Below are 23,303 nucleotides of genomic sequence, written 5' to 3'. Positions count from 1 at the left end.
TAAAACTTATTACTCCACCAACACAAAAATAATTTGATATGAACTAGAACAAAACAAATAGAAATATTGGACACAGTACACTACTGCGGGGGCAGTGGAGTTATGTAAAAAAAGTAGTGGCCCTGAAAAGGGCCTTTTTAATAGTGTTTTTTTTTAACAATGTATGCAAATCGCAAATGAGACGTATTAACCTCCAAAACCGTACAGGGTACGACCTTGGCGTTTGAGGGCGTACACGACGTCCATGGCGGTGACGGTCTTCCTCTTGGCGTGCTCGGTGTATGTCACGGCATCACGGATTACGTTTTCCAGGAACACTTTCAACACTCCACGGGTTTCTTCGTATATCAAACCGGAGATACGTTTTACTCCACCACGACGAGCTAACCGACGAATGGCGGGCTTGGTGATTCCCTGGATGTTATCGCGGAGCACTTTACGATGACGTTTGGCTCCTCCTTTTCCAAGACCTTTTCCTCCTTTACCGCGTCCGGTCATGTTGATTTTATGTAGTTTCTAGCTGATTACTCGACAAACTGCTGCGACGAACGCTGAACGTTGACTGATGCTCGATTAACAAATTTCAATGTATTTATGCGTTTCACGGAGCACTAACGGCCAATCGAAACGCTACATTTGTTTTCTCCCACTTACCGATTATCGACAACGCGTCGACCAATGATAACGGTAGAAACGAATCCGTTTTTATATAAATACTAGTGTGTTTGGTTTCAGAGAACCATCAGTATTTTACAGTTCGTCTAATCGTACACAAACGAATTCAACAATGGCCCGTACCAAGCAGACAGCCCGCAAATCTACCGGAGGTAAGGCTCCCAGGAAGCAGTTGGCCACCAAAGCCGCCCGTAAGAGCGCACCCGCCACCGGAGGAGTGAAGAAACCCCATCGTTACCGTCCGGGAACAGTCGCTCTCCGTGAAATCCGTCGTTACCAGAAGAGCACGGAGCTGTTGATCCGCAAATTGCCGTTCCAACGTCTGGTGCGTGAAATCGCCCAGGACTTCAAGACCGACTTGCGTTTCCAGAGCTCCGCCGTCATGGCGTTGCAGGAAGCCAGCGAGGCCTATTTGGTCGGTCTTTTCGAAGACACCAACTTGTGCGCCATCCACGCCAAACGCGTCACGATCATGCCAAAGGATATCCAACTTGCCCGTCGTATCCGCGGAGAACGCGCCTAATCTTTAGTTCAATACACCACCATTCCATTAAAACGGCCCTTTTCAGGGCCATCACACATTTCGTATTTCGCTTTTATTATGCATAACCGCCCTTTACCGTGACCTTTAACACTGATTTTTTACAACATAGTAGGCCATAACAAATCGACAATAACTGTGTAGTGTTGTACTTGTCTCCATCACACATTAAGATTTATACTATAGGTACGACTTTAACGTGTGTGTTAGATAAACAAAATTATTATCTACTATAAACAACCGTAAAAAAATTGTTTTAATTATTTATATATTTTTTAATAAACGTTTAATTAAGCCTGTCGATAATAATTAAATATTATAATGTATATAACCTTTTGGGGAACTGTAGAGAAAATCCACAGAATACAATATTACACTTTACACACAACCATATGAAAATTTATTTGAATAAAAATGTTTTAAATGCTTACCGTACCGCTTATAATATTGAATTACAAATACATTATTATGTATGTATTGTATAGAGGTAGTACTTTTGTTGTTATTTATCCACTTAAAATATAATTATTAAAAGATACCTATTTTTTAAAGTCCTACCCTGTGGACATTCATTTTGTTCCTACCTTATACAAAAAATTAATTACCTACTTCAACAGTTACTTTATGATTAAAAAGTGTAAATATATAATACAATAATTCGATTAGTCGATACCTACGTTAAATTAAAAATTAAAAACCGTACACATCAATAACATTTAAAGTTCTTAAAGTGTCGTTAACATAATATGAAGGACACGTAATATTTTATTTCGATAACTGTTTTTCTTTCTACAGGTTTTTATTCCGTTTACAATACCTATCTGACATACCTAAGTTATACTCCGCAAAAATGTCCCGTTTCCATAAAATACGCTCTGTGTTACATACATTGTATGTATGTTTAATGTGCACACATTACAGTGTATCAAAAAAAATATTTGTATGTTTACCATCACATCGTAATAATATTTTAAAATCAGAATTTACGAATGGAATTCAATTTAAAGAGTCGCATTGTTTTTAGAATTTACACGCTTCAACCAGCAACTCATCAAAACAGTCCAGAAAGCAAGGCACACCAGACCCCTTACCCACAACAAGCAAATATGAACGAATATTTACAAAACGTGTTTAAAATCATTAAATTAGGCCAGCCACGAATTAGATTGCCAAATATTGCACTACAATAATCAATATAACATTTTAATTAATATTAACTTCTTATCACTGCGTATTATCGCAATAGTATTATTGTAAGCTTTAGCTGAATTACACCAAACTATACTATCGTTTATAGGAAATCCTTCAGTTCTTATACTATACATGGTGATTCTTTTATCATAAAACATTCGTTATTTCAAAAAGTATTCATGTTTTTGAAAACATTTTTTTACATAGTTCCAAGTTATTAAAAAAACAACGCTTTTATTAAACAATTATATTATTTTTAAGTTTTTTATTTTTTTTTAATGACAACATAGTTTTAATTTCATATTCCAAAGCAGAATAATTGTCTGAGTACTTTTAAATTTTTATAAAATTCGAATTTTGTGCGAGTAATTTATGAGTTATACGTATTTAAAGCTTTGTCGGGCGGCGCAGTCTAAACTTTAAATACTTATAACTCATAAACTACTCGCCCTACATTTGATTTGTATGTATCAAAATACTCAGAAAACTATTCTGCTTTGGAATATGAAATTAAAACTCTATGTCGTCATTCAAAAAAGTAAAAAACTTAAAATAATATAAGGATAAAAAATATTTAAAAATATAATTTTTTAATAAAAACGTTGTTTTTTTAAACAACTTAAAACTATGTAAAAAAATGTTTTCAAAAACATGAATACTTTTTGAAATAATGAGTGTTTTATGATAAAAAAAATCACCCCGTATTAATTAGTACAACTATTGAAATGTTACGTTATTTGATATTTGCCCGCTTTAGATGGTATCTTAGGTTCTCCGGTAGTTTCGGCTACTATCAATTCTTGTCTTCATAGATAATAAGTAATAAAATACTCTATTTATATAAAAACAGTATATCATCATCAAGGTTCGACAACAACACGTCAAATGCTAATGAATAACAGAAAAATATAATTGTGTATGGTGTAAGGTGCGACGTCGGTTTACGACGCGTGCAAACTTTATAATGACACGTCGGTTGACATCACGAAACAGTATCTACGGCTTAATCTAATTTTCTTATTAAAACACTTAGAATAATATCAATAAATAAGCACTTTAAAATTGTTTGCAAAATCTTATTTTATTAAGCCCACGGCTACACCATCACTGCACAACGACTGTCGATTGGCCCACTACAATGTATCAGATACGATACCACGGATGATGAGAAAATAAATTAAATTGTGTTTATTTATAATGGAGTTTCGACCAAAATCCCTAAACGGTGAAATACTATGATTATTTAAAAAAATATTTAAGGTGAATACGATTAATATTAGATTCATAGGTAAAGTCTGCAACGTAAACACTTCAATGGTAGAAACGTGAATGACAACGTGCCGTAACAGTAACCTAAAATCCTTGATTTTGAAAAGCCACCGTTCATCGGCAAATTGGTCGATTTGCAATCTACAAACGCTCGTGTCTTGGTAAACTCGTATAGAATGTGTCTAAGAAGTTTTTGAACGTTTTAAATTGGTTTCGGTCATACGGTACACCATCGAACATGGTCTACGAAAACCCGGTTGGGATCGTGGGAATAACGATCCGTGGTGGTTTTTTGATACCGGATAGCGTCGATTTAGATATATAGGATCTTTTGAAATTTAGTTGGCTTTCTGGAAAGTTTAAAACCAGAGTCGTACAACTGTTTCTTGCTGAGTAATCGTGAAAAATGTTTGCACAACCGTAACCGTGTCGATGGCGCGAATCACAACGGTTTACTAGTCGGTACGGTACAGTATATATATTTTCTAACCGTTCCGTCGTTCAATGTTATATTCGACTGTAAGATTTCGAGTTGCTTTACTACGTTCGACATCAGCTCTACTATGACAGAAACCGTCGTTCTGGCCGCTCCGGCACCAGTGGCTGCATCGCCAGCTGCGAAAAAGTCTCCGGCCAAGAAGAAGGCCGCTGCTGCTGCTAAGACTAAGAAGCAGCCCGCCGCTGCGTCTCATCCGACCACTTCCGTGATGGTCACGTCTGCCATCAAGGAACTCAAGGAGAAGAAAGGTTCTTCTTTGCCGGCTATCAAAAAGTACTTGGCTGCCAACTACAAAGTCGATCCCGCCAAGTTGGCGCCGTTCATCAGGAAGTTTTTGAAAGCCGCCGTCGCCAACGGCACTGTTGTTCAGACCAAGGGCACCGGCGCTTCTGGACATTTCAAACTGCCGGTTGCCGAGGTAAAACCGAAGAAGGTAGCTGCGGCCAAAAAGAAGCCGGTCGTTAAAAAAGTCAAAGCCCCCGGTGCCGTAAAGAGGAAGTCGACTTCTGCTAAGAAGGTGAAGCCCGCTTCCGGCGAACCGGCAGCTAAAAAAGTCAAAAAGGCCGTCGCCGCTAAACCTAAGGCTGCCAAACCGAAGAAATCTCCGGCCAAGCCGAAAAAACCTGCGGGCGCTGTAAAGCCAAAAGCGAAGAAGACTCCAACGAAAAAAACAGCAGCTCCCAAGAAGAAGTAAACTTTGAACGATCACTTCTCACGCGTCGCGCACCCTTAAAACGGTCCTTCTCAGGACCACAAATTTTTTCTGATACACCTAAAAAAATCACTTTCGTGACTTGCGTATTTAAAAAATACCCACTTCTCGTTGGTTAGGATTTTTTCGATTTACTTCTATCGTACCGGAGGATCACGTCCCCCTCCGCTTTGAATACTCCAGTTATTATACTTTCGTCGCGATGATATGCTCTTCGGATCAACACTCGTCAATCTGTTGATGATTATTATAATTTATACGTATTGATATTTACTCACAATACAATATTATAACGGCGTAATATTATTTGTGTATAGTGCCTACCACAAACTTGAACCTTTGTTGGCTCTACCATATTTTGTACCAACAGTAGTCGCCGCACAATATGACATCGTGTACTGATTATATTTTAATAACAAACTTAGTGCGTTAAATGTTAATAAGTGTATCACATATAATTTATTTTAACTCATTCTTATTGCGTGTTTTTTTTTTTTTTTTTTTTTGTTTTTTACTAATAGATTTACTGCTTAGTGATTTAGAAATCACTTTTTAATTAGAAAAGTTTATATCGCATCATGTGTCATATGATAAGAATAGTAGCGTAATTGTTTGGCGATTTCAGTTTTAAGGTTATAAAATTGTAGTTAAAATGTAAGTCATGCAGAGAGCACATGATGTAATGGTTTTTAAAATAAAAATCATATATTAACTTGGACATTGCGTTCTTTATTATTAATATAAAAATTATTAAGCAACAAACTTATAACACATATTTAGCGATTTTTAAATTTTCGAGCACTTTTCTCAATTGTTCATGAAAAAGTTTGAAAAATCAAATAAATAAAAAAATTACACAACCGATCTTATGAAAAACATACGAAAATAGTTGGATCTTTTAATTAGATATTATGTTTTTAAGCATCACTGACGAGATTAATAAATATAAAGCGAAAAGCTTTAAAATTATGTTACATACATCACTAATGTTTTCCGCATATATATTATCTAAAACGAAAGTATTCGTATACGAACAAAGTTGAGGAAACCAAAATCTACCGGGATTCACTTGAAATAATTATAAAATACATTATAATAAGAAATATATTATAGATTATGATTGATTTCATTTTTGACTTTAAGTACCTGCGTTTTTAGGTATGATTCCCAAGAAATAACATTCACAATTTACATACAACATATTGTAACAATAACAATAGATGAACGTGAACAATGAATAAAATAGATGTTTTTAATCATAATATTCTTTTATTTTTATTTGTGAAAATGAAATTTGATTTTAAACTGAAAATAGGTGTGTACAACATCAGCCAGCTAAAATATTTTAATATTAACCCAGCGTGTTATTAACAAATATTGGCACCTAGGTATCTATCTATTGCAATATTATTTTATATAAATATATTATTAATTAAATATTTTTAATGTAATTTTACATTAATACATGCTTATAGTTATAAAATAAAAGAAAACGTGCTTAATAATTATTCTAAAAGGCGAAACAATATACCGATCAAAAATAGAGCTCGAAACTTGTTGCATTTGCGTGTTGGTAATTTTATTTTAAAAATTGAATAAAACGAATTTTTTAAATATATTTTGAAGACTATTTTTTCCGAACAAAAAAAAACCTTTTAATCTTTTTTAAAATATATGTCGATCATTAAACAATGTTTAAAAAATATTCATTATTTTCCCAAAAATATTTCTAAAGTTATTTTAAAATTACTTTTTACTATATGGGTTATTATTATTGATATAATACGTTAAATTAAAAATGTTCAGTATGCAGCACGTTTATGGTATAAAAATATATTAGACCAACTTCCAATATTGTTCTAACTCAGTATTATAATAAATTTACATAATTCCTTTTCAACCGCGATACCCACAATAAGATTTTAAAAGGAATATTTTGACTAAAAATGTCTATTAAAAATATTTTATGTGAGAATACACCAATATTATTCAAAAAAATCTCAAGTATGAAAAAGTAACATTTATACACGATGTATTTCGATATAATAAATATGGTGGCCCTAAAAAAGGCCTTTTTAAAAAAAGTTAAGTAAATTGAGTGATTAACCACCAAATCCGTACAATGTACGACCTTGGCGTTTCAGTGCGTAGACGACGTCCATGGCGGTCACGGTCTTCCTCTTTGCGTGTTCAGTATAAGTGACCGCATCACGGATTACATTTTCCAAAAAAACTTTTAACACTCCGCGGGTTTCTTCGTAGATCAATCCAGAAATACGCTTCACTCCTCCCCGACGAGCCAAACGACGGATTGCGGGCTTGGTAATTCCCTGGATGTTATCACGCAACACTTTGCGATGACGTTTGGCACCTCCTTTTCCAAGACCTTTTCCTCCTTTGCCGCGACCAGTCATGATAACCTATTGCTGTAGACGTATTAGAGGTTGTAACGAAGACGAGGTTTGTTGAGATAAATGGTAACTTACCGTTCGACAACGCGGTATTTATGCGATCGATCCACATACCCTACACCGAGGAATGCGCGAGACCACACCCCTCGGCCCAATCATACTACGTTAGCAACCCTCTGAAAATCGTATAAATAAAGGGTGTTTGTCTCACCGTGTTTCATTGTGTATACATTTCTTCTGAAGATAAGTCGTGGATTGATATCACCTATTTTACAATGGCCCGTACCAAGCAGACAGCCCGCAAGTCTACCGGAGGTAAGGCTCCCAGGAAGCAGTTGGCCACCAAAGCCGCCCGTAAGAGCGCACCCGCCACCGGAGGAGTGAAGAAACCCCATCGTTACCGTCCGGGAACAGTCGCTCTCCGTGAAATCCGTCGTTACCAGAAGAGCACGGAGCTGTTGATCCGCAAATTGCCGTTCCAACGTCTGGTGCGTGAAATCGCACAGGACTTCAAGACCGACTTGCGTTTCCAGAGCTCCGCCGTCATGGCGTTGCAGGAAGCCAGCGAGGCCTATTTGGTCGGTCTTTTCGAAGACACCAACTTGTGCGCCATCCACGCCAAACGCGTCACCATAATGCCAAAGGATATCCAACTGGCCCGTCGTATCCGCGGAGAACGTGCTTAAACTCAAATTTTTAACAAATAGTTCTTCTTAAAACGGCCCTTTTCAGGGCCATCACTTTTTTTAGGAAAATCAAATTCTTTGCTAGTATATTATCGTTAATTTATAAGTATTTGAAAAGAAAAGTTTTACAAATAAAAAGAATAAGTCATTATATTAATATTGTTATTTTTTATATAGGTTACAAATCAATGTTACATTTTATTTAAAATTAACCAATAATTTAAATAATAAATTCGTTTAAAATGTTTAACAATTTAACTCACATTAAAATAATCTTAAACCAATTCACTCAAAAGAATATGAAATTGTTCATCAACTTTTACTATAGGTAATTTTAATAACATTTCTATAATGTTTTTCGTAAGTAAAATAACTATTGGTGGTGGTAATTACTAAATTATAGTACCAGAAAATGAAGATTAAATTTGTCAGTAATTTTCTTTTTGTTATTTGATCATTCAAATGTTTTTGATTAATCGAACGTTTTATAAATATTCGAGATAATTTGGTTATGCCCATCACTAAAAAATGTTATTAGATTAATATGTGCTGCAAAATAAGTGATTTAGATAAAAAGTGAAGTTATAATACACAAGACCGTTTTATACAAAATTGATTTTGTGCTAAAACAGTAAACGTTTTTTTTTTAATGTGCACGGCCCAACAGAATAATGTTCACAGTATTTCAGTACCTAATATCTTGTTTTATTGGGATTAATGATTAATTGATGAATAAAATATTAAGATAGATGGAAGTTAAATACGTAGATACTATTGTTAAAACACTAATTTTTCAAGAGAAATATTTTTCCGAACTTTTTCTTTTTAATTCAATCGAAGTATTGGCTATAATCAATGACAATATAATTTATTGCAAAATAATAATCATTGATTATAAATATTAAATACTTATAGTATTAGTATTGCCATTGATTATACACTATACAGTATATATTAATATTCATCATGCTTCATAGATAATCAATGGTGTTATTTATGAATACTCAGTCAATCTGTACGGTTGATAACCGCAGCGCTTTCTACTGTCGTCGTTTTAAGCTAATCTATAAGTGTGTATAATATTGAACCATTGCTCATATCATCGTTAGAGAGCGTTGCCGTTATGCATTTTGTAATTTATTTATTTATTCTACAACTAAAACTTAATAATAATACTAGATCCCTGTGGAGCTCGGATCGTCTTGCTTTAAATACTCATTTTAACACACACTTAAAGACATCAAAATGTGCACTATTAATATCACTAATAATTGAGATATATGCAAATTTAAATGTAAAAAACATTTCATTTTTATATTCTTGAAAATATTTATTTTTGTTATAAACTATTTTTGTATCGTAGCTGTTTGTCGTAATGGCTATAATGGTAATAGTATAATTAAAGAGATACAAGGAACTCCAATATACCTGCTGTTCCTTTACCAAAAATTAATTCATTTTGATGTAGATAGTTGCATTTCCGAAAAAATTACTATAAGTACTATGCCCATAATATTGTTCGATGAGCAAACATAAAAACACTCAACTAAATATTTTTGATTCCATTCTTATATTGTGATAAATTATTACTAAAATTACCACTAAAAACCGTTAATAATAGTATGTAAAAGTAATCAAAATAAAATTTCATAAATTTCTTCAGAGTGAAACAAATTTATATCTATTATAAATAATGTTTTAAGACATTCTTTTAAAAAAAAAAAACATGCATTAGCTATACTAGAGAGTTCTAGGACATCACAATAGTATTCATTACAATTTTAAAAATGTTAATGAAATTACAATTATCTACCCCTATCTTGGTATCATTGAGTATAACCAGGTAACCTAAGCTCTATTATCAAACAGTAGGTAGGTATCTACTAATAAGTAATGTTTGTATTTTTTATATTGTATTAGCTGAATTAAAATTATAAAAATCGTTATTGTTAACCACCGATAATAAAAGAAGGGATGGCAACGAAAATTATTACCATATTATTATTATATTTTGTTTTATGAACAAAACATTATACATTTGTATTATCATAGTATAAAATATAATAAATGTACAAATTAGTCAATAATTTTTAAACTATTTTTACGAATAACAGTAATATTTTAGCAATAATATAATATATATAATAATATTTCTATTTTTCGTTTACCACACGTTTCTTTGAACATAAAAAAACCATTGTCTTTCGAATATATTATACATTTATATACATATATAAATATTTAATTAAGGAATAAAGGCGTTAATTTCTTATAATTAGTTTGTGTTTACAATTTAGTAGTATACATTAGGTACTAGGTAGTTATTATAGAACCTACTGTTACATATGACTTAAAATAAGAACAGAATAAATAATTTGTATGTTATACAGCTGGATGTTAAGATTAAGAAATAATATAATTTAATAAATGCCATTCTTAATTTATATAATAAATTGAAACAATTGGTATTAGATACCAGTACATTGCCATTTACATATGATTTAGTGGCCCTGAAAAGGACCGTTTTAATGAAAAAAATTTAAAAATTTGACGTAATTTTAAAAATAGAAGAAGTTGGGCTAATAAATTACTAATTAACTGTTGAACCTAACCACCAAATCCGTACAATGTACGACCTTGGCGTTTCAGTGCGTAGACGACGTCCATGGCGGTCACGGTCTTCCTCTTTGCGTGTTCAGTATAAGTGACCGCATCACGGATTACATTTTCCAAAAAAACTTTTAACACTCCGCGGGTTTCTTCGTAGATCAATCCAGAAATACGCTTCACTCCTCCCCGACGAGCCAAACGACGGATTGCGGGCTTGGTGATTCCCTGGATGTTATCACGCAACACTTTGCGATGACGTTTGGCACCTCCTTTTCCAAGACCTTTTCCTCCTTTGCCGCGACCAGTCATGATAACCTATTGCTGTAGACGTATTAGTGGTTGTAACGAAGACGAGGTTTGTTGAGATAAATGGTAACTTACCGTTCGACAACGCGGTATTTATGCGATCGATCCACATACCCTACACCGAGGAATGCGCGAGACCACACCCCTCGGCCCAATCATACTACGTTAGCAACCCTCTGAAAATCGTATAAATAAAGGGTGTTTGTCTCACCGTGTTTCATTGTGTATACATTTCTTCTGAAGATAAGTCGTGGATTGATATCACCTATTTTACAATGGCCCGTACCAAGCAGACAGCCCGCAAGTCTACCGGAGGTAAGGCTCCCAGGAAGCAGTTGGCCACCAAAGCCGCCCGTAAGAGCGCACCCGCCACCGGAGGAGTGAAGAAACCCCATCGTTACCGTCCGGGAACAGTCGCTCTCCGTGAAATCCGTCGTTACCAGAAGAGCACGGAGCTGTTGATCCGCAAATTGCCGTTCCAACGTCTGGTGCGTGAAATCGCACAGGACTTCAAGACCGACTTGCGTTTCCAGAGCTCCGCCGTCATGGCGTTGCAGGAAGCCAGCGAGGCCTATTTGGTCGGTCTTTTCGAAGACACCAACTTGTGCGCCATCCACGCCAAACGCGTCACCATAATGCCAAAGGATATCCAACTGGCCCGTCGTATCCGCGGAGAACGTGCTTAAACTCAAATTTTTAACAAATAGTTCTTCTTAAAACGGCCCTTATCAGGGCCACCAATTTATTATTTTAAATCAATACAAATAGTAGTATATACTTAAAAAACGTTTCTATTAACGCTATATAATGATTAAATTATTAAAATCAAAAATTATTTCAATGTTCAGCAATAAATTCTGGATAATTAATTGCTGGTACAATTAATTGTGCATTGCTATGGATCACCTATAGTATGAACCTCAATGTATCATAAATGATTATTGACATAGTGATGCTGTGCGATGACTATATATTGAATACAAATTTAATAAATCAAAATTACAGTAACCCACTGTACAGCAGAGTGGTACCCACTTGTCAACCTTTTTATAATAATATATTTTTATAAAATATTTTGTATCGAGACTTTCAGAATTTAACGACAACTAGCAATGACAAAGACTCAAAATATGTAACTTCTAATTAATATTTTCGTAATTTTTATGTGGTCGTTATTTTTGTTATTTAACTTAGATTCTATTATAAACTTAGTATTATTTACATTATACATTGTATGCCGTGGTTATAATCACCATATGATTATAGATCTAATACAGTTTTATTAATTCAAAATATTGCAATTTTTTTTTTCATTTAATTACATGATGCTTTTCTAATTATTAAGATAATAAGATGTCTTTTATGTTTTGATAAGTAAACAATTATACATACCGGAAGACATGCGACCAATTCAGAGATGTTGCGTAGTTAATAATTTTTTTGTACACATAATTACACAAGGACAAATTAATAGTTTTGTATATCATTTTATCAAATTTACTATTAATATTTTCAATATAATTATAAGGAACCATATAATCAATTTGTACATAGCTACCTAAGCTGTGTTGAAAATGTAAATTATTTTTCGGTGCCTAATAATAATTACAACTAGTTAATAATCATAATACTAAATAACCAAGTATTATTTTACAAGATTAAATAACTACGAAAAATACGACATTAAATAATATTATAGTAATAATTGGTGGCCCTTAAAAGAACCTTTTTAAGTTTGAACCTATCGCAGTAGGTGTCAGGATATTATAAATAACGTATTTTACTTGGAGCTTGTGTATTTAGTGACTGCCTTTGTTCCTTCACTTACGGCGTGCTTGGCCAATTCACCGGGTAACAATAGTCGGACAGCAGTTTGGATTTCCCGACTGGTAATGGTCGAACGCTTGTTGTAGTGTGCCAAACGACTAGATTCGGTGGCTATGCGCTCAAACAGATCGTTGACGAAACTGTTCATGATGCTCATTGCCTTCGAGGAGACACCGGTGTCGGGGTGTACTTGTTTCAGTACTTTGTAGATGTAGATTGCGTATGATTCTTTTCTCTTAGGCTTGCGTTTCTTGTCAGACTTGACGATGTTCTTCTGCGCTTTGCCCGACGATTTTTTCATCGCCTTTCCTGCCGATTTACCTCCTGGAGCCATGTTTTAATTCGATCGGGTATCCTGTTGAAGTGCTAAACTGTGTACTACGGTAGGATTCAATCGAATGACGCCTTTCTATAGTACGGTTACCGTATTTATATTATTTTTAAGATCTTAAAACGTGCGCACATTGGTAGCTGCCACCCCAATATTAGTGTTACAACCCTCCGGAGTAGAAAACATCTGCTCTGACCACTCTATATTCGGCTCATGTAAAACACCATCCTTTTTATAGACTCTTGCATGTCGTACATGTTATGTTACGTCGTTAAACGTTGTTTTATACGTCTAATGCATTTGAATTTAGGGGAGATTTCACTATATAAGCCCTGGATTTCGTAAAGCTGAATATCATTTAAGTCACGTCATTCCGTTCAACTACTACTACTACCCAGTCGAAAATTTGTACAAGCATCACAATGAGCGGAAGAGGCAAAGCAGGAAAATCGAAGGGAGGCAAATCCAAGACCAGGTCGTCCCGTGCTGGACTCCAGTTTCCGGTCGGTCGTATCCATCGTCTGCTAAGAAAAGGAAACTACGCCGAACGTGTAGGAGCCGGCGCACCGGTATACCTGGCCGCCGTAATGGAATATTTGGCGGCCGAAGTGTTGGAATTGGCTGGTAACGCTGCCCGTGACAACAAGAAGTCTCGTATCATCCCCAGGCATTTGCAATTGGCAATCAGGAACGACGAGGAGTTAAACAAATTGTTGTCCGGAGTAACTATCGCTCAAGGAGGTGTGCTGCCCAACATCCAAGCCGTACTCCTACCAAAAAAGACTGAAAAGAAAGTTTAAGAAATATATCAATTGGTACTACTTAAATAGTATGCATGTATTTTGATGTATTATTTTTTGTTTAAAACGGTCCTTATCAGGGCCACAAATTATAATTACAAATATTTTCTTTTAATTTAGTTTTATCTAATCATAACATATTATATATAGTTTATATTATATTATTATAATGAATGAAAACCAAAATTTATAAATTGTTTTATTTGATTTTTAGCTAAGTGAGTACATAATAACAGTGTACCTATCAGCATAGGCGAAAATACGGGTCAGGCCATGGCCTGACCTAATACTGACTAAAAAATTGCATACATGTATTATATATTTTAATAATTATTTAGGAATTATAAATAATATATTTATACACGTAAACGTGTAAATTTGTACGTTTTATATATTAACATAATATCATACATAGTATACAGGTACTATATTTATATAGGTACAAATGAGGATTATAATATAACATAATAAAGTGATTTTTTTTAAAATGGCTAATAGTATATTTATTTAAAATTAAAAACTTTATTTTTCGCATATAAAATTTGTGAAATTTTTCGTTTAAATGTTTCGTACCTACTACACGATTATTTTACCGCTCGTATCTATTAGAACTTAGAAGTGTACGAATATGTGGACTTGATATAAATTCTTAAATCAAAAAATTGTACATACTACACAATATGAACATAATAATAACATTTATTTTTAACATTGATTATAGAAATATGGAGTCGTATAGTCTATTCAATGCAGTCGAATAATCGGTTTTATTAATTATTGTTTAATTTAGACATTTGACGTTTTTTTTTATATTATAACAAGTATTATTAGTTACTTAACTAATCGTCAGTCGGCAATGTTTGTTACGTGGTGATATACCCGTAGAAAATGATTGTCAATTATACGTACTTTAATATTTTCATATTATTTCTTTTACTATAAATTCATATTTTTATCATTGACCGGCGACAGCGGTTATTCATAAGATTCTTGCGTTTAACATTATACAAAATTATACAGAGGTAATTATTAATTAGAATATTTTTTTTTTTATAGATAGAGGATAGCCAAAATATTTTAATTATTATTTAAAATATAATACCATATTATTGTTATACACATTAATACATCACCAAATAATTTATTTATTATTAACCCCCGTTAGTCACATCGCTGTTTAAAAGACCGAGCATGTATAATTTTTCAAATTACTCATTGTAAGTAATTCACATTATTTCGTGTAATTTAATAGCTTCATTGTCCAAGAAGTCTAGCTATCATTTAATGCTATTTAAAACAATTATCTATTGTTTGTTGAATTTATATGTATTTTTAAAGTCATAAAACTGTTAAAAAGACCGCGTGTGAAAACTCGGATAATAATTAATTTTGTTCAATATTATTTTCGTCAATGATTATTTTTTTAGATATAAAAAAAACGATCATAATCGTTTCTTGAGTTTCTTCTTGATCTTATCGATAGTTATAGTTTATCAATTTTATCGCTTTTCTGTTTGTATAATTTCTTTGGAAAATTAAATATTTTCGTAATTTTTATTTTATATTCGACACGTGATACAAGACAAGCGTGTAAATTATCAAAATTTAAATGAAAACAATTCGGAATAATTTTAAAACTACGTATACAAAAATATAACCTTTCATTAAAAAAAATTCATATATAATATGTATTTTTTTTAACATTATATAACCATGGACATTTTAATAATAATAATTTAAATAGTAAAAAATAAATTATAATTTATGTATATCTTTAATAAATGTATTAGTTATTAAAATGTTTAGTTATTATTAAATATTTAAATTGTAAAGAAATATTCATTTTATTATATACACCAAATCATCATATAATACCATTATATATTCATTGTATATACATTAAACAAAATAGCTATAAAAAGTTGTCAATAGAATTTTTTTTATATTTTTCATTTGGCCTGCCCTAATAAAAGTGTCTAGGTTCGCCTATGCCTATCAGCGTTAAAAAGTCAAATTTAATATTTTTATCATACTAAGTTATTAAAACAAGTAATCTGTTTATTTTAATCTACCCTATATTTAATAGGAATAAATCACTTGAAAAAAACAAATAAGTACTTAGGTTACTTATCTGAAATTTTATATTAGTTAGTGACATCGGAAAATCTGAATTAAATATTATATAGTAATCCATTGCCCTTATAAATGTTTTTAGTCAAAAAGTAATAAATAAAACCCACGCTTAACTGCATGTTTACTCGTGGCGCAAAAGAAATTATAATAATTATAATAAAATACAGTTATAATATTATAAATGAGTTGACAGGAGCGTACTCGCGATTTGATTGTAAAAATATAAAATGAGACGCATGTTAGTGTTTTAAAAAAAGTGAAAAATTGAAAAATGGTATTGGAAAATAACTATATCGATAGAATACGATCTTTAAAAACTACATTAACTACAATACTAATACTATAATAATACTCATTAATATAATATAATAGTATAGGTACTGTAAAAACTAAAGAGTTTAGTGACTATAACATGATGATTAGATATGTACAGAATATACAATAATCAATATTATTAATATAACATTATATTATTATTTTTACTTTGTCATTAAATTCATCAATGTTGATTAAGTTAATGACTTACTAAAAAAACTTTACTTAAGTATTAGAGTTAGGTAAATTTTGAAAGGTAAATACACCCAAATATGTTGTCTCAATTTTCAAATTGAAAACATAGTAAATTTGCGTTAAACAGAATCAATTGTCTAAATTAGATATTAAATTGAATAAAACTAAAAATTATCATCAAAATTAAAATAAGAATATTACTTATTTATACGAGTTAATTTTTTATGATATTTGTGTTAATGAGCATTTTTTAATTGTAATATATTACACACTCGTAACTCGGTTAAAAATGTTAATATAACAACAACCGAATGTACAAACACAGATAATGTTCTTATATCTTAGTCTTTAGTTTTATTTTTAATATCAAACATGTCATTTCACTTTAAAAACTAAGACAAAATTAGTTTAGGCGCGGAGAAAAAGCTCAAATCTTCATAATACAACTCAGTGACAAATTAATGGTTTACAAATTATATATTTATTCATAAATATTTAAAAGTAGTTAGTATAGACAAAATCATTAAATTAACTAAGATAAAAAAAAATATCTTTTTTCAATTACTATCTGATATGCCGAGATAAAAATATAAATGTGCCATTTTAAATTATTTTAAATAGTTACAAATATACGACTAAAAATTAAAAATATTAAAATTGTAGGTACCCTATTATTCCTTCTTATTTCACGCTAGCTTAGGGGTTGATACAGTAAGCGTTTATGTCAAATAAATTATTAAATCAAAGAATATTTATGTATTTACAATGATTCTTAATAAACGTACCTATAATTATTCAAATAAACCAGAAAAAGATATTATAATCGATAGTGTAACCTGAAATTGTATTAAGTTAATTAGAAAATTAATGAACTAAGTTTAAAAAGATTAACTTTTTTAACTTGTTAACTAGCCTTTCTTAATTCCCGCATTTTAAATATTGGTTGAATAACAACTCCGTTGATGGTGACACATTTTAGTTATACTTTATTGTACAGGTTACGTATATTTTTTGAGTATTTTTATTGATATTTTAGTTCACCAATTTTATTTTGTAAATAAATTTTTTTTTTATATAAAATATTTATTTTCTAATATTTATATTCATGCAACTACACCAAAAATTTCTGAGCTCAATAATTTTGTAATGTCATAAAAATATTATCCATATAATATTGTATTATTAAAGATATAATAATAATTGACTTGTGCTAGTGCAGCCATATTAAGAAATTGACTTAATTATTTGTATTTTATTGTTTAGAATCTGAAACCTAAGTCACAAATGAGTGTTACCGATTATTGTGAATTCATAAATACATTATATTAGTTCATTAACAAAATATCCACAGACAAACATGAAATAACAAGTATCATATTTTGAAACATAAAACATTTATAATATTTTAGTTTCTCATTAACTCATTAATTTCATTTTTATTATCATTACCTATACATCAAATTATTTATATAGGTAAATACATGAACGAATGGTGTGATAGTGTAAGGGACTTATGAAATATGACACCTACGTCATATACGTGTAACATTTATAAAATCAATCGTAATAACTATTATAGGAATGTAATACCTACCATTACAATAAGTGTTGGGATATAAAATATGTATAAAATATTATGTCGATTATTAATGTAAATTATGCCTACATGAGTAATAATTAAGAAACCTAAATTTGGTATTCTTTTGAGCAAAATTAATAAAACTACATAATGTCATATTGAACGGTCGGTAGAAAATTATTGTTCACCTATTTTCGCTAAAAAAAATTTAACATTTTTCGTAGTATCTATTGCTATCCTTTATAACAATTATACTTAAAATATTGTTAGATATCGAACGACATTTTTTCTCTGCCACATAAAAGGGTACCAGTATATCAAATACTCATAAATTGTTCGTGAAACGAAAAATAATCATTCAGACTACAGTCATAGTCAAAGAACTAAATAAATACACGATATAGAAGATAATATTTTCTGCGTTGTAGAAGTTTTATTTTTATAATATCATATTATACAGTTGATATTTAAGTTTGAAAAAATATAAAAACAACGGAATTCTAAGCAATAATATCTTTGAAAAAAAAAATCAAAACTCTAAGGACAAGCAAAACCGTCTTTCTTTACATGCAAAATACGAGTATATTCCCGTTATTGAACATTACTTAATAATCAACAATGGTATTGACATAGAACATATGACTGCTTACAAGTTACTTTGAATTAATGCTTGAGATTAAAAAGTTTAATGTTCCTTAAATTACATTAAATTATCCAATCCATATGTGTATAGTCTTCTTCGTGATAATAATGATACATAATACACTTACATATTATTTTCATCTATATATGTGGTCACATATAGTCTTGTATAGTGAATTGACCAATAGTATTATAAATATTATCAATCGTTCAAATTTAGATACGGCTAATCTATTGCAATCTAATTATTGCAAATAATTTGTGGCGATCAGAAAAGCAATCAAACTAATTAATGAAATGCCAAACCATTGCTTCGGCATACTAACTAATTTTTAACTTTTTTCATATACTGATTGCGGACCGTAATAAATAAATAGAAAATACTGTTTTTAGTGATAATTAAAACATTTAAAACTAAAGCAATATCACGACCGTGTCCCACATAGTATACCTACTATAATGTAAATAATATAATACAGTGCATTCACACGAGTTAAAAATATTTGGCGCGAATTGTGCTTTCTAGTTCATTAAAGAACGAAAACCGATTAATTCTAAGATTGCAAATAAAAAATATTTCACTTTGAGTTATTAAGAACTAACTTTAACATTTTTTTTTTTTTTTAATCTATGCCTTTTATAAATTCTATACGAACATTTTATTATAATGTGGTGCATTGGCCGCAATCGGAAATCACCAATTAAAATGGCTCTTTTCAAAATATAATCACCTTTGCCGAAACTAATTCACAATAAGTAAAGTTTCGTTAGATGTCTAAATGTCTTATAATTAATGATTCGCAGAGTACTATTATATTGTTACATCCACGTAATTTACTTTATACTAAATTAACTTTTTTGAACTTGACTATATATAGATAAAGAAATTTAGCATATAATGATTTATTATAGCTATGAGAGAAGAAAATAAACTTATTTAATTTGTCTACATAATTATATTATGGTATAACATTTTTTTTATACATGTGGGTAGTTTTAAAATATTTTTTATAAGTAGCACATATTTAATGAATATTTCACACATTTTTTTCCCGATTGTCTGATATGATGTTTTCCATGCTATAATTTTAATGTATTTTAACTGTTTCAAGTACATAGTCTTAAGAATTTTTTAAGTTTTTAAATTATGTTTTTACCAATAACTAAAAATATTTTTAAAAACAATAATTGCTTCATAGTTATTAAGTTATAGAACTAGATATTTTTTGTTTTTTTTCTATGGCAACATTATATGTCATGACTCGAAATCTGGTTTTAAAATAATACTTCTAGTATTTATCATATTAATAAATGGATGTCAATTTTATTAATTCATACGGATCAATATGTTTTTTATATTAAAAAATAAAAACAAAAAATATTAAATACTTATTTACTGTTTTATTATATTTTATGTTTAATACATATTGTTTTATATATAATTTATACAATAATATTAATATTTATTTAATAACAATTACATTACATTATCAAAGACAATATTATTCTAAGTCCACAGTTTTTTTTTAAAAATTTTTAATCCTTTTTTTCAGCATTAAATTGAAGCCTTAAGCTATTGAGAGCATGCAAAATGCACACTTATTATTTATATATTACAGGCTTTAATCTTCATTGAATTGATTTTCAAAATAATTTTTGCAGTGACATTGATCCATTATTCCTTCATATTATTATTACATTATGCGTTGAGTTGCTTCAAATTCACCTCAATTATGACATTGAACATAAGATGTTTAAGTACCTATTATTTGCTATTTAGTTCCAACACATTAACATAACCATTACAAATCATGATGGCTGTTGTCATCAAGTACCAATTATTTTATTAATTATTATTCAATAGACAATTATACATAATATAGGCACACAATTGTATAAATTATATCAAACATTATGTAATGTGAACCGTTTAATACAAATATTTATGACTAATCTAATTATTGAATTTGTTGTCAGTTGTTACATAAAATTGTACCTATAACGCCTTAACATTATGTAATTTTAATGTATGATAATTCGTGTACATTTTTTAATTGAAATAGGTTAAAATAAATTCATCCAATTTAGACTTTTTAGATAATGCATTTTAAACATGAAACCGTTCAGAATGTCCAATGCCTCAATGGAAATACAAGGCGGACGAATATAATAATTATATTTGCAATTTTTTAATACAATTTAATTTACCTATTATTATTGTTTACCTATTCATAGCATAGTGATATAATAATTCAACGTTATAGTAGTTAATTGATTAATATTAGATCGATACGACCATTATTATACATAATATAATATAATGATTGCTCAAGGGAGAAAACTAACTTATAATTAATGTCATCATATCATAGTATAAAACACAGGCCTAAAATGTTTTTATGAAACTAAAATTTGAAAAAAAAACATTTTTTCCACCATACAAATCACTTAAATTAATTTTATTTTTATTGGACCTATAATTAAATAAATATTTAACGAATTCTGTATTCGTTATATTTTTATATACCTAATCATACATTTTCTTCAATTGTTTTTTACTAGAAACTTTTTACATTAAATTTATCTTACAATTTTTTTTTTTTTTTAATGTCTTTTAACTTTTTATATTACTGTCAATATTAAAATTATGATTAAGCGTGAACTGCAATAAGCGATTATATTGTTTACTATTAGAATAAAATAACAATTTTTGTCTATTTATATAGAGGATGACGACATTGTCAAAGTAAAAACAGTAAGTATTCTCATCACAGTATTTATTGTAATCTCAATATTACGAATTAATAATGACTACTATAATACTTCGAATGGTTGTTTTTAATTTTAATTTTTTTTTTAACTATATAAATAATAATTAAAATAATATTATGATTTAGAAAAATAAAATATTTATTTTAGAATTAAATGTTGTCCAACTGAATTATAATAATATCAACTATACGTTATACATACATTTATGAAAATAATATGTTTCAATGGCCAACATTTAAGAAGATAGAAATATTATTAAGCAATTATCATCTAACGTAATATAAAAATTAAAACACATATAAGATAACAATTTTTAATAATGAGTAACATCATTAAAACGCATCTGCGATTTGTTTTCAGTTTAACACGGTTAACACAAACGTATTGTCCAACTCAGTTCTATTCTCAAGTAATGAATTGAGTCAAAAATATGTTGGTGATCCGTTGCAGTAAAAAATTAGGTAAGAAAATCATAACTTCTATAGTTTGAAATTAATAATTGTTTAGATAAAGATTTTACAAATATACTATAATATCATAATATTATATAATATTGTATCGGGCACTAGAACTATAAAATGAACATTATTATAGTAGGTATATAATATTATACAATAATATATCGTTGATATTGGCTGATTAGGTTTTACGACATTTAATAATGTTGTTGTATTATTTTTAACTATAAAACAAAATAACCTAATTATCTTATGTCGTAGTTTTTGGTTAAAATGTAAATAATAATTTGCAAATAATTTGTGGTTAAAAAAACATTATTTATTTTTTAATTTTAATGCCTATAATGTTTAATTTTTATTATAAGATTTCTCATAAGTTTTTTAAGTTTTAATTTTATACGAGCTATTATAAAGTTTTTACCACATTATATAATTCATAAAATAATGATTTTTTCCTCAAATAATTGTTGTTATTTGGTTGACTAACAAATTTAATTGTAGAAACTTAAGACGTTTTCACTATGACTTAGATAAGTCATAATTTTCTATGAAATTGTCACTAGACTAATTTTAAGCTTTGTATAGACGTTGTAATATATAGTTTTTGATAAATTTTTAGGCTGACTAAAAATAGCTTTAAAATGTAATTTAGCATACCTACATAACAAAAACAAAATTGATTTTGTCATAAACTGGTTGTTGCGTTAATTTTACTGAAAAGTACTAAAAATTTCCAACTTTTAAACCATTCAAGTACCAAATATAGTTGTGCGAGAAGAAAAACTTCCAATGTTAAGATTGAAGATTATGTAAAAATCTCCAAAACTCGATGATTCATTCTAAACTTTGGAGTTATTTTTCTTTTATTTGAAATACGCAATCTTTACAAGTTAGCACAGTAATAATAAACCATATAATAATAATAGGATAAGTTTGTGATTAAAATTGTTAGTATTTAAGAGACTTAAATTAAATGAATTAAAGAGGAATTAGGGAGTCAACTAATAATTATAGTGTTATTCATTTTCCTGTTATCGAATTTAAAAATATTCATCAACTAGTCAGGAGCAGTGCGGATCCAGATGGGGCGATTGGGGCGACCCCCCCCCCGGTCTCTAAAAAAAAAATAGTTTAAGTCCTGATTTTAGTTTTTGACGTAATTATACTTCAAGGGTAACCAAATTATCGTGTGATATATTTTTTTATTACTATTATCTACTGTAAAAAAATTTTTTTGTTCTGTACGAGACTGTGGAAAGTACATATGTATGTACCTAAATAACTACTTTATCAAAATTAATGTGTGTCCTTTAAAAATCGCCCCCCCTGTTATCTTGGTGTGGATCCACCC

At 30.0% G+C, this 23,303-nt stretch overlaps 6 protein-coding genes across 6 annotated transcripts; 3 read left to right on the top strand and 3 right to left on the bottom strand.

The window, feature by feature from the left end:
- Positions 1-136: 136 nt before the first annotated feature.
- LOC113554615 (histone H4) lies at positions 137-561 on the bottom strand. The gene has a single exon (XM_026958532.2). The coding sequence runs from the start codon at positions 496-498 to the stop codon at positions 187-189; it is 312 nt and encodes a 103-aa protein (XP_026814333.1). The 5' UTR covers positions 499-561; the 3' UTR covers positions 137-186.
- Positions 562-4,207: 3,646 nt separating this feature from the next.
- LOC113554610 (histone H1A, sperm-like) lies at positions 4,208-4,932 on the top strand. Its single transcript, XM_026958527.1, has one exon. It carries the CDS (start codon positions 4,240-4,242, stop codon positions 4,867-4,869), a length of 630 nt encoding a protein of 209 aa, XP_026814328.1. The 5' UTR covers positions 4,208-4,239; the 3' UTR covers positions 4,870-4,932.
- A 2,621-nt stretch (positions 4,933-7,553) lies between these two features.
- On the top strand, positions 7,554-7,984 carry LOC113554611 (histone H3). Its single transcript, XM_026958528.1, has one exon. It carries the CDS (start codon positions 7,574-7,576, stop codon positions 7,982-7,984), a length of 411 nt encoding a protein of 136 aa, XP_026814329.1. The 5' UTR covers positions 7,554-7,573.
- A 2,607-nt stretch (positions 7,985-10,591) lies between these two features.
- On the bottom strand, positions 10,592-10,929 carry LOC113554618 (histone H4). The gene has a single exon (XM_026958534.1). It carries the CDS (start codon positions 10,901-10,903, stop codon positions 10,592-10,594), a length of 312 nt encoding a protein of 103 aa, XP_026814335.1. The 5' UTR covers positions 10,904-10,929.
- A 1,751-nt stretch (positions 10,930-12,680) lies between these two features.
- LOC113554614 (histone H2B-like) lies at positions 12,681-13,061 on the bottom strand. The gene has a single exon (XM_026958531.1). The coding sequence runs from the start codon at positions 13,059-13,061 to the stop codon at positions 12,681-12,683; it is 381 nt and encodes a 126-aa protein (XP_026814332.1).
- Positions 13,062-13,467: 406 nt separating this feature from the next.
- On the top strand, positions 13,468-13,921 carry LOC113554756 (histone H2A-like). Its single transcript, XM_026958728.1, has one exon. It carries the CDS (start codon positions 13,481-13,483, stop codon positions 13,856-13,858), a length of 378 nt encoding a protein of 125 aa, XP_026814529.1. The 5' UTR covers positions 13,468-13,480; the 3' UTR covers positions 13,859-13,921.
- Positions 13,922-23,303: the final 9,382 nt, after the last annotated feature.

This window comes from Rhopalosiphum maidis, chromosome 2 (genome assembly GCF_003676215.2).
Source record: "Rhopalosiphum maidis isolate BTI-1 chromosome 2, ASM367621v3, whole genome shotgun sequence".
In the NCBI taxonomy this organism is placed as follows: domain Eukaryota; kingdom Metazoa; phylum Arthropoda; class Insecta; order Hemiptera; family Aphididae; genus Rhopalosiphum; species Rhopalosiphum maidis.
Note: the sequence above shows the minus strand (reverse complement) of the source record. Positions and strands in the feature narration are given on the sequence as shown.

What these genes read in the sequence shown, in the direction of transcription:
- LOC113554618 (XM_026958534.1), bottom strand. Translation starts at nt 10,903, where the DNA reads ATGACTGGTCGCGGCAAAGGAGGAAAAGGTCTTGGAAAAGGAGGTGCC.
- LOC113554610 (XM_026958527.1), top strand. Translation starts at nt 4,240, where the DNA reads ATGACAGAAACCGTCGTTCTGGCCGCTCCGGCACCAGTGGCTGCATCG.
- LOC113554615 (XM_026958532.2), bottom strand. Translation starts at nt 498, where the DNA reads ATGACCGGACGCGGTAAAGGAGGAAAAGGTCTTGGAAAAGGAGGAGCC.
- LOC113554614 (XM_026958531.1), bottom strand. Translation starts at nt 13,061, where the DNA reads ATGGCTCCAGGAGGTAAATCGGCAGGAAAGGCGATGAAAAAATCGTCG.
- LOC113554756 (XM_026958728.1), top strand. Translation starts at nt 13,481, where the DNA reads ATGAGCGGAAGAGGCAAAGCAGGAAAATCGAAGGGAGGCAAATCCAAG.
- LOC113554611 (XM_026958528.1), top strand. Translation starts at nt 7,574, where the DNA reads ATGGCCCGTACCAAGCAGACAGCCCGCAAGTCTACCGGAGGTAAGGCT.